Source organism: Ranitomeya variabilis, chromosome 8 (assembly GCF_051348905.1).
Source record: "Ranitomeya variabilis isolate aRanVar5 chromosome 8, aRanVar5.hap1, whole genome shotgun sequence".
Taxonomy (NCBI): Eukaryota; Metazoa; Chordata; class Amphibia; order Anura; family Dendrobatidae; genus Ranitomeya; species Ranitomeya variabilis.
In genome coordinates this window covers 154,292,140-154,307,764 of record NC_135239.1, presented here as the reverse complement: position 1 = coordinate 154,307,764, position 15,625 = coordinate 154,292,140, and the positions used below count along the sequence as shown (strand labels likewise).

At 43.5% G+C, this 15,625-nt stretch overlaps 1 protein-coding gene across 1 annotated transcript; it reads left to right on the top strand.

Moving 5' to 3' along the window:
* Window positions 1–512: 512 nt before the first annotated feature.
* Window positions 513–10,347, top strand: LOC143788251 (uncharacterized). Its single transcript, XM_077277775.1, has 4 exons — window positions 513–620; window positions 9,051–9,186; window positions 9,270–9,414; window positions 9,502–10,347. The coding sequence occupies exons 3-4, from the start codon at window positions 9,314–9,316 to the stop codon at window positions 10,283–10,285; spliced, it is 885 nt and encodes a 294-aa protein (XP_077133890.1). The 5' UTR covers window positions 513–620; window positions 9,051–9,186; window positions 9,270–9,313; the 3' UTR covers window positions 10,286–10,347.
* The last annotated feature ends 5,278 nt before the right edge of the window (window positions 10,348–15,625 follow it).

The window sequence follows — 15,625 nt, the reverse complement described above, 5'->3', positions numbered from 1 at the left end:
AAATGGTATAAAGAAATGGGGTATGTGAACTTTTGATCAAGGTCTTGTGGATGTTTTGGGTTGTAATTATGATTTAAAAAGAGAAAACACAGTAGTTTGACAATAAATTGCTTCACCCAACCACTAACCATGAGTGGAAAAACAGTTTTAGTGTTATCATTCATATCCTCTGAGAAAAGGCCAAGAAAGCAAAAATTCTACCGAGGTATGTAAAATATGTAAAATTTTGAGCACAACTGTACATTGCCAGGTGGTTGGAGGAAAAGGGTGGAGTAACAACCTATAATGCAGTGTTCTGCACCTAGGTGTACAGACACCCTGAGGTGTACTCCCTGAAATGCATTGGATTGCTTTTTGGTCCTTCTCAGCCCCTGAACTTTTTGAGACATCACACGCCATCTCTAAGCACTGTCAGCCATTTTCTTGCCGGGTATCCAGGGACGCTACCGGCTGGAGCGCTCCTGGCTCTACAGACCAGATTCCTTTCCCACAAAGAAACTTAATGTTTCAACTTGCCGTGCTCTGCATCTATTCACTCCCAGTGGCAAGCCTTTCTTTTCTACCAGCAGCACGGAGAGTCACAACAAGCTACAGTGTCAGCAGGTCTATGTGTAAACACGGTATGTAAACCCATCCTGTTAGTATTATCAACAGGCACTTGAAGTGCCGGCTTTCTACTTTGTATGTTTTAGTGTCAGCAGGTCTATGTTCAAACACAGTATGTAAACTCATCCTGTTAGTAATATCAATTCGCACTTGTTGTTTCGGCTTTGTATACTTTGTTCATCTAACATTTTTACCATTGTTTTTTTTTGGGGGGGTATAAACAATTTTAAGCCATTTTTCATAGTTTATTAGCGCAACAAATCACCATTTTATCCCCTTCTTCCTTCAGTTTGGATTTTATCACACAGAATCCATAATCTGTCTGCAGCTTATAGTGCCTCTGCTCCCCCATTCTAATATTTACATTATAGGCGCTGGTGTTTTACCTGTTTGTAGTTTTTTTATAAACAGAAATGGAACTTGTAATGAAGGGGTTAATAAATGTTAGAAAGAAAAGGGCCCAATACTGACCCCTGTGGTATCCCCACTGTTAACTAGGGTCCAATCTGATTGTGTTCCATTAATAACTACCATATGTTTCCTGTTACTGAGCCAGTTGTTAACCCAGTTACATGTATTTTCCCCTAGGCCAATTTCGCTCATTTTATGTGACTCCGTATCAAACGCTTTTGAAAAGTTCAGATAGACAACATCTACAGTGTTACCCTAATCTGGAACTTACCTTTTCATAGAAAGCTGATCAGCTTAGTTTGACAGGGCCGATTCCTCATAAACACTCGCTGATGTTGGGTCATGAAGTTATTCTTATTGAGACACTCCAGGATAGCATCTCTTAGGAAACCCTAAATGATTATACCCATGGTAGAAGTTAAACTTACCGACCTATATTTCAAGGCTCAGTTTTTTCCCCTTTTTGAATATTACCACCACATTTGCTATGCACCAGTCCTGTGGTATAGACCCTGTTATTATGGAATACTTGAATATTAGAAATAATGATCTGTCTACCTTATCTCCTGCAGTACTTGTGGGTTGTCTACTTTAGTTTTTCTGATACAACTTTGTCCTACATGCTGGATTAAAGGGAGTCTGTCAGATGGTTTTTAAGTATGAGAGCAGCATAATATACAGCAAGAAAGCCTCATTCCGGGGATGTTTTACTTATTAGGCTGTGTGTTGTAGTTTCAATACAACCTTTTATTAGCAAGATATTTTCACTGCCAGACTAGGTCTCACCTGCAGGCCATATGAGCTAATCTATATAACCCTGCCCTCATCATTGATTGGTAGCTGAAGTCCCTAATAATAATGACTTCACCCCCGGAAGAAGACAAATGCCGAAACGCGCGTAGGGGACCCCATTGCACACCTATGCTTGGGTAATTACTGTTTGATAATTCTTCTCTACCTCTATTTTGCTCATGCACTTTATCATACCCATTTACTCTGTATATTCAAGGACTACACTATGTGCAGAATTATTAGGCAAGTTGTATTTTGATCACATGATACTTTTTACACATGTTGTCCTACTCCAAGCTGTTCAGGCTTGAAAGCCAACTACCAATTAAGTAAATCAGGTGATGTGCATCTCTGTAATGAGGAGGGGTGTTGTCTAATGACACCAAAACCCTATATAAGGTGTGCTTAATTATTAGGTAACTTCCTTTCCTTCGGCAAAATGGGTCAGAAGAGAGATTTGACGAGCTCTGAAAAGTCCAAAATTGTGAGATGTCTTGCAGAGGGATGCAGCAGTCTTGAAATTGCCAACCTTTTGAAGCATGATCACTGAACAATCAATCGTTTCATGGCAAATAGCCAACAGGGTCGCAAGAAGCGTGTTGTGCAAATAAGGCGCAAAAAAGCTGCCCATAAATTGAGGAAAATCAAGCATGATGCTGCCAAGATAGATGCCATTTGCCACCAGTTTTGCCATATTTCAGAACTGCAGCTTTACTGGAGTAACAAAAAGCACAAGGTGTGCGATACTCAGGGACATGGCCAAGGTAAGGAAGGCTGAAAAACGAGCACATTTGAACAAGAAACATAAGATAAAACGTCAAGACTGGGCCAAGAAATATCTTAAAACTGACTTTTCAAAGGTTTTATGGGCTGATGAAATGAGAGCTCCACTCCGACTCAGACGCCAGAAAGGTGGAGGTGGGGTACTGGTATGGGCTGGTATCATCAAAGATTAACTTGTGGGACCTTTTAGGGTTGAGGATCGAGTGAAGCTCAACTCCCAGACCTACTGCCAGTTTCTGAAAGACAACTTCTTCAAGCAGTGGTACAGGAAGAAGTTGGTATCGTCAAGAAAAACATGATTTTCATAGAGGACAATGCTCCATCACATGCCTCCAACTACTCCACAGCGTGGATGGCCAGTAAAGGTCTCAAAGAAGAAAAAATAATGACATGGCCCCCTTGTTCACCTGATCTGAACCCCATAGAGAACCTGTGGTCCCTCATAAAATGTGAGATCTACAGGGAGGGAAAACAGTACACCTCTCGGAACAGTGTCTGGGAGGCTGTGGTGGCTGCTGCACGCAATGTTGATCATAAACAGATCAAGCAACTGACAGAATCTATGGATGGATGGCTGTTGAGTGTCATAAAGAAAGGTGGCTATATTGGTCACTAATTTTTTTGGGTTTAGTTTTTGCATGTCAGAAATGTTTATTTCTAAATTTTGTGCAGTTATATTGGTTTACCTGGTGAAAATAATCAAATGAGATGGGAATATATTTGTTTTTTATTAAGTTGCCTAATAATTCTGCACAGTAATAGTTACACACATATCCTCCTAAAATAGCCAAGTCTAAAAAAAAACCCACTCCAACTTCCACAAATATTAAGCTTTGATATTTATGAGTAGTGTTGAGCATTCCGATACTGCAAATATCGGGTATCGGCCGATATTCGCTGTATCGGAGTTCCGATACCGAGTTCCGATATTTTTGTGATATCGGAAATCGGAATCGGAAGTTCCTATAAGTTCCCAGGCGTGTGCGGTGCGTATGGTTCCCAGGGTCTGGAGGAGAGGAGACTCTCCTTCAGGCCCTGGGATCCATATTCATGTAAAAAATAAAGAATAAAAAAAAAAAATATGGATATACTCACCCCTCCGACGGACCCTGGACCGGCAGCCTCCGTTCCTAAGAATGCAGTGAGTGTAGGACCTGCGATGACGTCGCGGTCTTGTGATTGGTCGCGTGACCGCTCATGTGACTTGGAACCATCCAGGATAGCTTCCGATATTTGTGTCCCATTGACTTGTATTGGTATCGGGTATCGGTATCGGCGATATCCGATATTTTTTGGATATCGGCCGATCCAATCCGATACCGATACTTTTGAATATCGGAAGGTATCGCTCAACACTATTTATGAGTCATTTGGATTGATTGAGAACATAGTTGTTGATCAATAATAAAAATAATCCTCTAAAATACAACTTGCTTAATAATTCTGCACACAGTGTAGTAACTGTACTTTATCCTTTACCTTTGTTGTTGGTACCAGTACATTTTGTATTGTTCTATTTCAATACCAACACACTGAAGCCAGTTTATCATTTATATACTACTGTCCTATGTACTGCACCTATATATAGAGGTATTACCAATACTTCTATGTCTCCCAAGCATTATTTCTGTGTTGTGCACCGCTGCATTGGTTTGAGCTAGTCTATTTTTTATATGTCATCATTTTGTTACTCAGTATCTAATATACTTTTGTGTTTTATATACTTTATATTTGGTGTTGTTTGCATTTTTTTTCTATATGAACAATGTGAACCATTTTGTGCATGGCCCCCCTTTTTTGTCCTATGCCATATCTTACAGGTATACTCTAGAATGCTCCTAGTGTCCTTTCTTGGCTCTATATAAGAATATAATGCCGTCTTTAGGGAATGTAGGGCAAGCATTAGAAGAGCTAAATACTGAAATGAACTGAGCTTTCCATGGGAGACCAAAAGCAATAGAAAAGTCAAAGATACTTTTGGATATTTACAGGATGAAAAGGGGGAAGTCATCAAAAATGTTATTCTTGAGAGTCTGAACTTTTAAATTAATAAAATAATTCACACTGTCTATACACAGAGACATGGTGAGGGAACTAATTGAAATGAATGTAAACATCCTGGTACAGATGAGTTACATCCCAGGGTACTGAAAGAGATAGCAGAGGAAATTGCAGAACCACAAGGTAGCATCTTTGAAAAATCCTGGAAGATAGAAGTCCCAGAAGATTAGACAAGGGGAAATGTTGTCCTTATCTTCAAAAAAAGGAAAGAAGATGGGGCCAGGAAATTATAGGTCAGTAATCCTTACTTTTACACTAGGAAAGATCTTTGAACAAATTATTAAACAACATGCATGTAAGTACTTACATAAGAATACAGTAATTAACCAGCGCTAGCATGAGATTGTAACAAACAAGTCATGCCACACTAATCTAATTTCCATCCATGATGTAATCACTGACTGGGTGGATCAGAGAAATGCAGTAAATACAGTATATCTTAACTTCAGCTAAACATTTGATAAAGTATCTTATACTATTGTTATTGAAAAAATGATGAAGTATGGGATTGACAGGGCTACGGTTAGGTGGATTCATAATTAGCTCAGTTATCGTACTCAAAGAGAGGTATTAAATGGTTGCACATCACATCCAATTGGAAGAGTGTTTCAAGTATGGTACCACATGGCTTTGTCTTGGCCTCAGTGGTGTTCAACATTTAAAAAAAATGATCTAGATAAGGAACCTGAAGGTAAACTAATCAAATTTGTAGATGATGTAAAGCTAGGAGGGATAGCTAAAGGCCCCGTCACACTTAGCGACGCTGCAGCGATACAGACAACGATGCCGATCGCTGCAGCGTCGCTGTTTAGTCGCTGTGTGGTCGCTGGGGAGCTGTCACACAGACAGCTCTCCAGCGACCAACGATGCCGAGGTCCCCGGGTAACCAGGGTAAACATCGGGTTGCTAAGCGCAGGGCCGCGCTTAGTAACCCGATGTTTATCCTGGTTACCAGTGAAGACATCGCTGAATCCGTGTCACACACACCGATTCAGCGATGTCAACGGGACCTCAACGATCAAAAAAAGGTCCAGGCCATTCCAACACGACCAGTGATCTCACAGCAGGGGCCTGGTCGCTGCTACGTGTCAAACATAGCGAGATCGCTACTGAGGTCGCTGTTGCGTCACAAAACTTGTGACTAAGCAGCGATCTCGCTAGCGACCTCGCTTAGGCCATGTGCACACGTTCAGGTTTTTTCGCGTTTTTTTCGCTATAAAATCGCGATAAAAATGTAAAAAAAACGCTTACATATAGTTCCTAGTCGTTTTTATGTATTCCGCAAAAATAGTGCAAACGTTGCGTTTTTTTCCGCGAAAAAAACGATTCACGGAAAAAAAAGCAACATGTTCATTAATTTTGCGGAATTGCTGATTTCCCGCACACATAGCCTTGCATTGAAACGCTAGAAATCCGCAAACATATTAAAAAAATGCGGATTTCTAGCGTTATTTTTGCGGTAAAACAGGAAGTGACAACACAATGTCCATCCCATAATGGCCATCCCATCATGCCATGCATGCATATCCCATAAAATCCATCCTGCTTATAGCTGCCAGCATGGAGTGCTACGATCGTATGAGCCTGGATGTGGTGCAGATGATAAGTGTGGTAAGAGTGTGTGTGTCTGTGTATATAGTGTATATATGTGTGTGTGTCTGTGTATATATGTGTGTGTGTGTCTGTGTATATATGTGTGTGTGCGTGTGTTCGGACATCGGCCGATGAGACTACACCCATCGGCCTTTGTCTGTTCCCTCCAAGTCGTTGCAGCAGGCTCAGCTCGATGGGAGCAGTATTTCCCATCGAACTGTCCCTGCTGTTATGTACGTCCCCGAAATGTTGTTGTGGTCCCCTCATCCTAAATTTCCTAGTAAAATGTAACAAAATTTCCCCCACAAAATGTCCCCTTATTAAAAACAATGGTGGCCAGTGTTTACATTGGTGGCACTGGCCAGTGTTTACATTGGTGGCCAGTGTTTACAGTGGTGGCCAGTGGTAAAAATCAATAATATAAATTATCCCCCTGTCGTGTCCCTATTTTTTAATAGTCCATTAAATTAATTTTCATTGGTGGCCAGTGGTTACCTGTGGAAATAAATTATACATACCTGTCCCCGCCGATCGCCACCTAAAATAAATTAAAAAAACCAAACCCATACTCACCTAAACGCCCAATTCCACGAATCCCTCGTCAGAAAAAAAGTAAAAAAACAAACCACAATGTATACCTACCCTCCGCAGCATCCAATTAAACGAGTGTCCCACTGGGATCTTGAGTTTAGAGCAGCCACATAAGATGTGGCTTCTCTAAACCGCGGCCGCCGATACAATGAACGGGATCGTAAAGCGATCCCGTTCACTGTATACCGAGTTCTCCCGAAGGCAGCTCGCGCTGTTCGGGTGAACTCGTTCGGTAGTCACTGCGGCTGCGCGGACTCTCCGGCTGACCGGAGATGAACTCTGGAGCGTGGGAAATTTTTTCTCATGCTATCTGTTCATCTCCGTTCAGCCGCTGAGGCTGCGCAGAGATTAAATATGTCATGTGCAGTAATGTTTACAAGGGGACAGGTGCATTAGCACCGGTTCCTTTGTAAATCAATTTTTTTTTTTTTTACCCTTGGATTACCAGTTTAATAAAATGTGGTCAAAAACTGGGTGTCTTTATTTCATTAAAATTTTGAAATTATTTGTCTGTCTTTATTAACCCTTTTCATGTGCAAGGGTTAACAATGGATAGGTGTCATAATTGACGCCTCTCCATTATTAATCTGGCTTAATGTCACCTTACAATAGCAAGGTGACATTAACCCTTCATTACCCCATATCCCACCGCTACACGGGAGTGGGAAGAGAGTGGCCAAGTGCCAGAATAGGCGCATCTTCCAGAGGTGCCTTTTCTGGGGTGGCTGGGGGCAGATGTTTTTAGCCACGGGGGGGCCAATAACCATGGACCCTCTCCTGGCTATTAATATCTGCCCTCAGTCACTGGCTTTACCACTCTGGCGGAGAAAATTGCGCGGGAGCCCACGCCATTTTTTCCCGTGATATAACCCTTTAATAGCTTTAGCGCCCAAATATGTCCCCCTCCAAAAAAATGACATGGTTTACTGTATGTTATTCCATATAAGAGAAGAGAGGAGATATAAAAACCCGGGAATTTAATTACAGGCCTTTCTGCAATCTAGCGCTGTATGTAATAGTGAAATATATATATATATATATATATATATATATATATACACACACACACACACACACTAGATGGTGGCCCGATATACGTGGTATGTCGCACAGCCCACATAGTATATCGCGCAGGCCACATAGTATATAGCACTGCCCATGTAGTATATTGCCCTGCCACTTATATAGCTCTGCCCATGTAGTATATTGCCCAGCCACGTATATTGCCCAGCCCATGTAGTATATTGCCCAGCCACGTATATAGCACAGCCCATGTAGTATATTGCCCAGCCACTTATTTAGCACATCCCATGTAGTATATAGCACAGGCCACGTAGTATATTGCCCAGCCACGTATATAGCACAGCCCATGTAGTATATTGCCCAGCCACTTATTTAGCACATCCCATGTAGTATATAGCACAGGCCACGTAGTATATTGCCCAGCCACGTATATAGCACAGCCCATGTAGTATATTGCCCAGCCCATGTAGTATATTGCCCAGCCACTTATTTAGCACATCCCATGTAGTATATAGCACAGGCCACGTAGTATATTGCCCAGCCACGTATATAGCACAGCCCATGTAGTATATTGCCCAGCCAATGTAGTATATTGCCCAGCCACGTATATAGCACATCCCATGTAGTATATTGCCCAGCCACTTATTTAGCACATCCCATGTAGTATATAGCACAGGCCACGTAGTATATTGCCCAGCCACGTATATAGCACAGCCCATGTAGTATATTGCCCAGCCCATGTAGTATATTGCCCAGCCACGTATATAGCACAGCCCATGTAGTATATTGCCCAGCCACGTATATAGCACAGCCACTTATTTAGCACATCCCATGTAGTATATAGCACAGGCCACATAGTATATTGCCCAGCCACTTATATAGCACAGCCCATGTAGTATATTGCCGAGCCACGTATATAGCACAGGCCACGTAGTATATAGCCTAACCATGTATATAGCACAGGCCATGTAGTATATTGCCCAGCCACTTATATAGCACAGCCCATGTAGTATATAGCACAGGCCACGTAGTAGCAGGGAGAAAATTTTTGTGTGTAACGACCCAAAAAACCGTTACTTACATGTATTTTCTTGCACACGGTCTTTGTGCAACTGTAGATAACCGTATATTTCTGTTCTTTCACTATAAATTTTAATACAAATTTTCCCTTGTAATCTGTTATTTTTCAGATTGAAAAACACCCGGAGGTCTGGGACCGGTCACATGAGAATTACAAGGGGTCAAAGCGTGATGCCTGGCCCAAGATTGTAACAACTCTATTTCCTGAGTGGCCGAATCTACCTAAACAGTGGCAAACAACAATTTGTAAGTATTGATTTTTTAAATTTTTTGGAAAAAGTAAGGAAATGGGATTTGTAATATTTTATTTTTAAATTCTTTCATTTCAGTGGGCGATGTGAGGAAGAGGTGGCGGTCAGTGACAGATCGATTAATGAAGTCCCTCAAGACTCCGAGTGGCAGCTCGCCGCCAAGGAAGAGGGTGCCATATGCAGACCAGCTGCAGTTTATATTGGGAAGCCGGAGTTTGAGGAGGTAGTTTATATATAAAAATTGTTTAGCTTGACGTAATGATTGAAAATAGTATTTTTTTAACATTGTTTTTTTTTCTTTGGTCTGCAGAACTGAAAGCAACGTCTGTGCCCAAACACCTCCGGACCTAGGTGACTCCACGGAGGACAATATTGGAGAGGAAGTAGAAGAATGCAGGATGGGCAGCCAAGCTTCTCCGGGGGACATGTCTTTGTCCGGAAGGTCACAAGAGGTTACCGATACCTTTGGAGAACGTGACATAGCACCTCGTGCGGGAGAAGTTTTGGACTCTAACACTGCTTCTACTTCCTCGGACGCTGCAGCCAACTCTGGTGGTGGTGTGTCGAGGCACATGGGGATGGGGGCTGCTTCTGCCCGTCCCGTGGCTTTGAGAAGGGCGGCACCAAAGAAGTCTAAACAAGCTCAAGTTATAGAAAACTTAATAAGCCGTACGCTCAATCTGCTAGACAATTCGGCAAAGCAAGATGAGCAAGACAAATTTGGGTCACTTTTGGCAGACCGCCTTAGAACACTGCCACGGGACAAGCAGCAAATGTACATGACAGTAGCCAATTGTCTGTTAAGGGCAATTGATGGGACATCCACCCTACCCCCAGCCCAACAAATTATGATGGGTATTTTTAATATTTTTAATAACCCCATTGTGCCTCCACCACCACCACCAGCAGCCGCACCGCAGCGTTATGGGCAGGCGGCAACATACAGGCCCGACCACGTAGAGGCCTACAGTTATGGACATACACCTGGACCTACAGCAACTGGCCATCGTACCAGTACACCCAATTCCAGTCTCTCCTCCCAACATGACTCATTTACGGGTTATGGATACCACCCGGAATATCACAATTTTTGAGATTTGATGTCTCCTCCTTTTTGAGTAGAGATGGGAGTGTAGACAATGCTTTACTGTGATGAGAGTTCCAGCCCAAATGTGAATAAGTTATTTACGGTTTTTTCAAAAAAATCTAAGTTTATTGAAAAAAAAATTTTGTTATTGATTTTTGGATATTACATCAGCTAATGTATCTTCCTTTAATAATCTTCACAACATTTTCTGTTATGTAATAAAATTATTTTTTAATTTAATAAAAAAAGTTTTGTTATACTACTCTGAGTTGGAATGATTACCAAATGTGAAGACCGGATAATGTGATCTGATGAAGCAACATTAACAAAAAACCAAACATGGAAACGATAATTATTAAAATCATATTTTGTATTTATTAACGATTATTTGCTTTCATATTGATGATTAAAAAGGGTCCTTGGTAGATAGGAAATAGGCTTCGCTAGATAGGGATTAGGCCTCGCATTTTCTCTGTTGTTATCATCTCTGCTATACACACTGGTTCCTTTTTTTGTATGGGTTTGGCCATCATATGTTCTCTGCTGTTATCGCTGATGTCCAGGCTTGGGCCTTGATTCGGTTTAGGCATCCGATCTTCTCTGCAGTTCAGGCTGCTCAACACCGGCACAAGAGTATTGCCAGTGCACGGCACCTTCAGGACTCATGAAGTAGTCTGCGAAGGTTTCTCTCACATGCACACCCGAGTTACATTGCCTTCCTTGACCAAAGTTGTCCACTGCAACTAATTCTGACACCTGTGGCTCCTCAACTACCTCTGTGCTGTATTCACGAGCATAGTTGTGGAGCACACAGCATGCCTTTATCACAGTGTCCACGGTCTCCGGATCTAACTGGATGGCAGTGTGAAAAATCCTCCACCGACTACACATGATCCCGAAGGTACATTCCACATATCTTCGTGCACGGCACAGCCTGTAATTGAAAATCCTACGCCGATCATCCAGTGCTCTTCGTGGGTATGGGCGCAGCAGGTTGGGCTTTAAGGGAAATGCCTCATCCGATACCATCACAAAGGGCACTGGATGTGTGGAACCCGGCAAAGGTCTTGGGGCTGGGAGCGTGCCGCCATCTTGAAGAATTTGAAGTCCAATCTGTGATGACTGCAGCACCCGAGAGTCCCCAGAACTGCCATAAGCACCGACGTCGATGGCAACAAACTTGTAATGTGCGTCAGCCACCGCCATCAGGACCACAGAAAAACACTTCTTATAATTAAAGAAGCTTGATCCTGATCGTGGTGGCTGCTGAACCCTTACATGTTTGCCATCAACAACCTACGCAGTTGGGGAAATTGGCCACAGTTTGAAAACCCGCTGCAACCTGCAGCCAAGTCTCCTCGGTTGGGCAAGGCATCACGATGGGCTGCAACGTCTGCCAGATGACGGTACATGTGCACCGTACAATTTGCGAGATGGTGGATTTGCCTAGCCTAAATTGGAGGTGCAGGGATGTGTAGCTCTCTCCTGTAGCTAAAAACCTGATGAGAGAAAAAAAAAATTCTTTAGAATAACTAATAATGGGGGCACTCGCAGCATTGCGGCAGCACTATGGGGGAACTGGCAGCATTGCGGCAGCACTATGGGGGAACTGGCAGCATTGCGGCAGCACTATGGGGGAACTGGCAGCATTGTGGCAGCATAATGGGGGCACTCGCAGCATTGCGGCAGCATTATGGGGGAACTGGCAGCATTGTGGCAGCATTATGTAGGCACTCACTGCATTGCGGCAGCATTATGGGTGAACTGGCAGCATTATGGCAGCATAATGGGGGCACTCGCAGCATTGCGGCAGCATTATGGGGGAACTGGCAGCAATGTGGCAGCATTATGTGGGCACTCACTGCATTGCAGCAGCATTATGGGTGAACTGGCAGCATTATGGCAGCACTATGGGGGAACTGGCAGCATTGCGGCAGCACTATGGGGGAACTGGCAGCATTGCGGCAGCACTATGGGGGAACTGGCAGCATTGCGGCAGCACTATGGGGGAACTGGCAGCATTGTGGCAGCATAATGGGGGCACTCGCAGCATTGCGGCAGCATTATGGGGGAACTGGCAGCATTGCGGCAGCATTATGGGTGCATTCGCAGCATTGTGGAAGCATTATGGGGAACTAGCAGCATTATGGGGGCACTCGCACTATTGCGGCAGCATTAAGAGGGAAACTGGCAGCATTGTGGCAGCATTTAGGGGGGCACTCGCAGCAAGGCCTTACCGCAAGGTGATGAGCAGCCTTTCTTCTGCAGAGATTGCTCTTCGCATGACTGTATCTTCATAACTGAGGTGTGGACCAAGAAGAATTAGAAGACGATCAAATGCCTCAATGGAAAGCTTGCAAAACTGAGTAAATTTATCTGGAAACCTGAAAATAAAAATAAAAAAAAGATTAAAATCAAATAATTTTAAACACACATTTTAAACATAAAGTACGTTGTATATAGCAATAAAAAGTAACAAATAAAATCAGCTGTCAATATACCATTTCTCCCTATATCTTACCTCCTTAAATCCTGGTAAAGGACATGGAAGTGTCCCTTTTCCTCCCGTTCCTGAATAATGGGATGAACCCACATCCTTTTTTGACGTCTGCTATTCCTTCTTCTCCGAGATTGCTCCTATGGGAGAATATAGAATGTATTATTACATGGAACTGTACAACGCATGGAAAACTGCTGCCAATCCGCAGCGTCATAAACTCGGCATCTCCGCAGCCTAAGGCTGGGTTAACATTGCGTTCCCCCAGTCCGTTAGCCGGATTTCGTTACACCGCTGCGTAACGCGGTGAAACGTAGTCTGCTAGCGCCGTCATTGACTCCTATGTCGGACGCATCGCAAGCCATGTGCCGTCATTTCAGTGACGGTTGGACCCCAAGACTCGGACTGCAGCGTTGCCGTGTCTGTCACTGCTAGCGCTGATAGAGCTAGCAGATGCTCTATCGGCGCTAGCGATGTGCCAAAGTCAGCACTTGCGATACAGCAGCCCGTAAACGTATGTGTTGAACGGGCTGCTGTACACAGTGTGAAACCAGCCTAATACGCAAAGTGTTCACATCTAATGACATTATCTTACCTGCTCGCTGTGGTGGTGCAGCAAAAGCAGTGCCGTATGCAACAGTAGCCGGTTCTGTTGTGGAGTAAGACGATGGTGCGGCATGTTGAATCCAACAAGGAAGCAAAATGGAGAAGAGGGGTTGGACCAGGAAATGACCTCATGGGAGGTTTTTTTTCTACAACCAACTTTGTGTTCTAAAAAACGCACAAAAAACGCACAAAAAAACGCATTAAAAAACGCACAAAAAACGCACAAAAAACGCACAAAAAACGCATAAGGATTTCCTGGGAGTGGTGCCAGATTTTCCTCAGGAAAATCTCAGGAAAATTCTGCACAAATTCTGCACAAAATCCTGACGTGTGCACATACCCTTAGGCCATGTGCACACGTTCAGTATTTTTCGCGTTTTTTTCGCGTTTTTTCGCTATAAAAACGTGATAAAAACGCGAAAAAAACGCTTACATATGCCTCCCATTATTTTCAGTGTATTCCGCATTTTTTGTGCAAATGTAGCCTTTTTTTCCGCAAAAAAATCGCATCGCGGAAAAAAAAGCAACATGTTCATTAAAATGCGGAATTGCAGGGGATTCCGCACACCTGGGAGTCCATTGATCTGCTTACTTCCCGCACGGGGCTGTGCACACCATGCGGGAAGTAAGCAGATTATGTGCGGTTGGTACCCAGGGTGGAGGAGAGGAGACTCTCCTCCACGGACTGGGCACCATATAATTGGTCAAAAAAAAAAGAATTAAAATAAAAAATAGTCCTATACTCACCTTCGATGTCTTTCCGCCTCTCCACTGCACGCTGTCGCTTCGGTTCCTGTAGCTGGTGTGCGGTGAAGGACCTGCCGATGACGTCGCCGTCTTGTGATTGGTCGAGACCGGTCACGTGACCGCTCACGTGACCGCGACGTCATGGAAGGTCCTGCGCGCACTCACCATCTATACGGAACGGAGATCAGCTGTCTGCGGGTGAGTATAAGCATTTTTTTTATTTTTTTTTATTATTTTTAAACATTCTATCTTTTACTATAGATGCTGCAAAAGCTGCATCTATAGTAAAAAGTTGGTCACACTTGTCAAACGCTATGTTTGACAAGTGTGACCAACCTGTCAGTCAGTTTTCCAAGCGATGCTACAGATCGCTTGGAAAACTTTAGCATTCTGCAAGCTAATTACGCTTGCAGAATGCTAAAAAAAAACGCGAAAAAAATCGGAAAAAAAACGCAAAAAAAAATGCGGATTTCTTGCAGAAAATTTCCGGTTTTCTTCAGGAAATTTCTGCAAGAAATCCGGACGTGTGCACATACCCTTAGGGTACCGTCTCACTATACGATTTACCAACGATCACGACCTGCGATACGACCTGGCCGTGATCGTTGGTAAGTCGTTGTGTGGTCGCTGGGGAGCTGTCACACAGACCGCTCTTCAGCGACCAACGATGCCGAGATTCGCTGGTAACCAGGGTAAACATCGGGTTACTAAGCGCAGGGCCGCGCTTAGTAACCCGATGTTTACCGTGGTTACCAGCGTAAAAGTAAAAAAAAAAAAACCGTACATACTCACCATCTGATGTCCGTCAGGTCCCTTGCCGTCTGCTTCCCGCTCTGACTGAGTGCCGCCGTAAAGTGAAAGCAGCTCTCACTTTCCGGCCGGCAGACAGTCAGAGCGGGAAGCAGACGGACATCAGATGGTGAGTATGTACGGTTTTTTTTTTTTACTTTTACGCTGGTAACCACGGTAAACATCGGGTTACTAAGCGCGGCCCTGCGCTTAGTAACCCGATGTTTACCCTGGTTACAAGCGAACGCCTTGCTGGATCGCTGTCACACACAACGATCCAGCGATGACAGTGGGAGATCCAGCGACGAAAGAAAGTTTCAAACGATCTGCTACGACGTACGATTCTCAGCAGGTAGCGCAGTAGCGTGTCAGACACTGCGAGATCGTAATGATATCGCTAGAACGTCACGAATCGTGCCGTCGTAGCGATGAAAATGCCACTGTGTGACGGTACCCTAAGTGTGACGGGGGCTTAACACTAGAGAAAACAGATAAAGGAATCAGAAGGATCTAGATAAGCTTGAACAATGGGCATCAACTAATAGAATGGTATTTAACAGGGAGAAATGTAAGATTCTACATCTGGGTAAGAAAAATGACAATGACATCTACAGAAGGGGAGGAATAGAACTAAGCAACAACATGTGTGGAAATGACTTGTGTATACTAATAGATCACAGACTCTACATGAGGCAACAGTGAGATGCA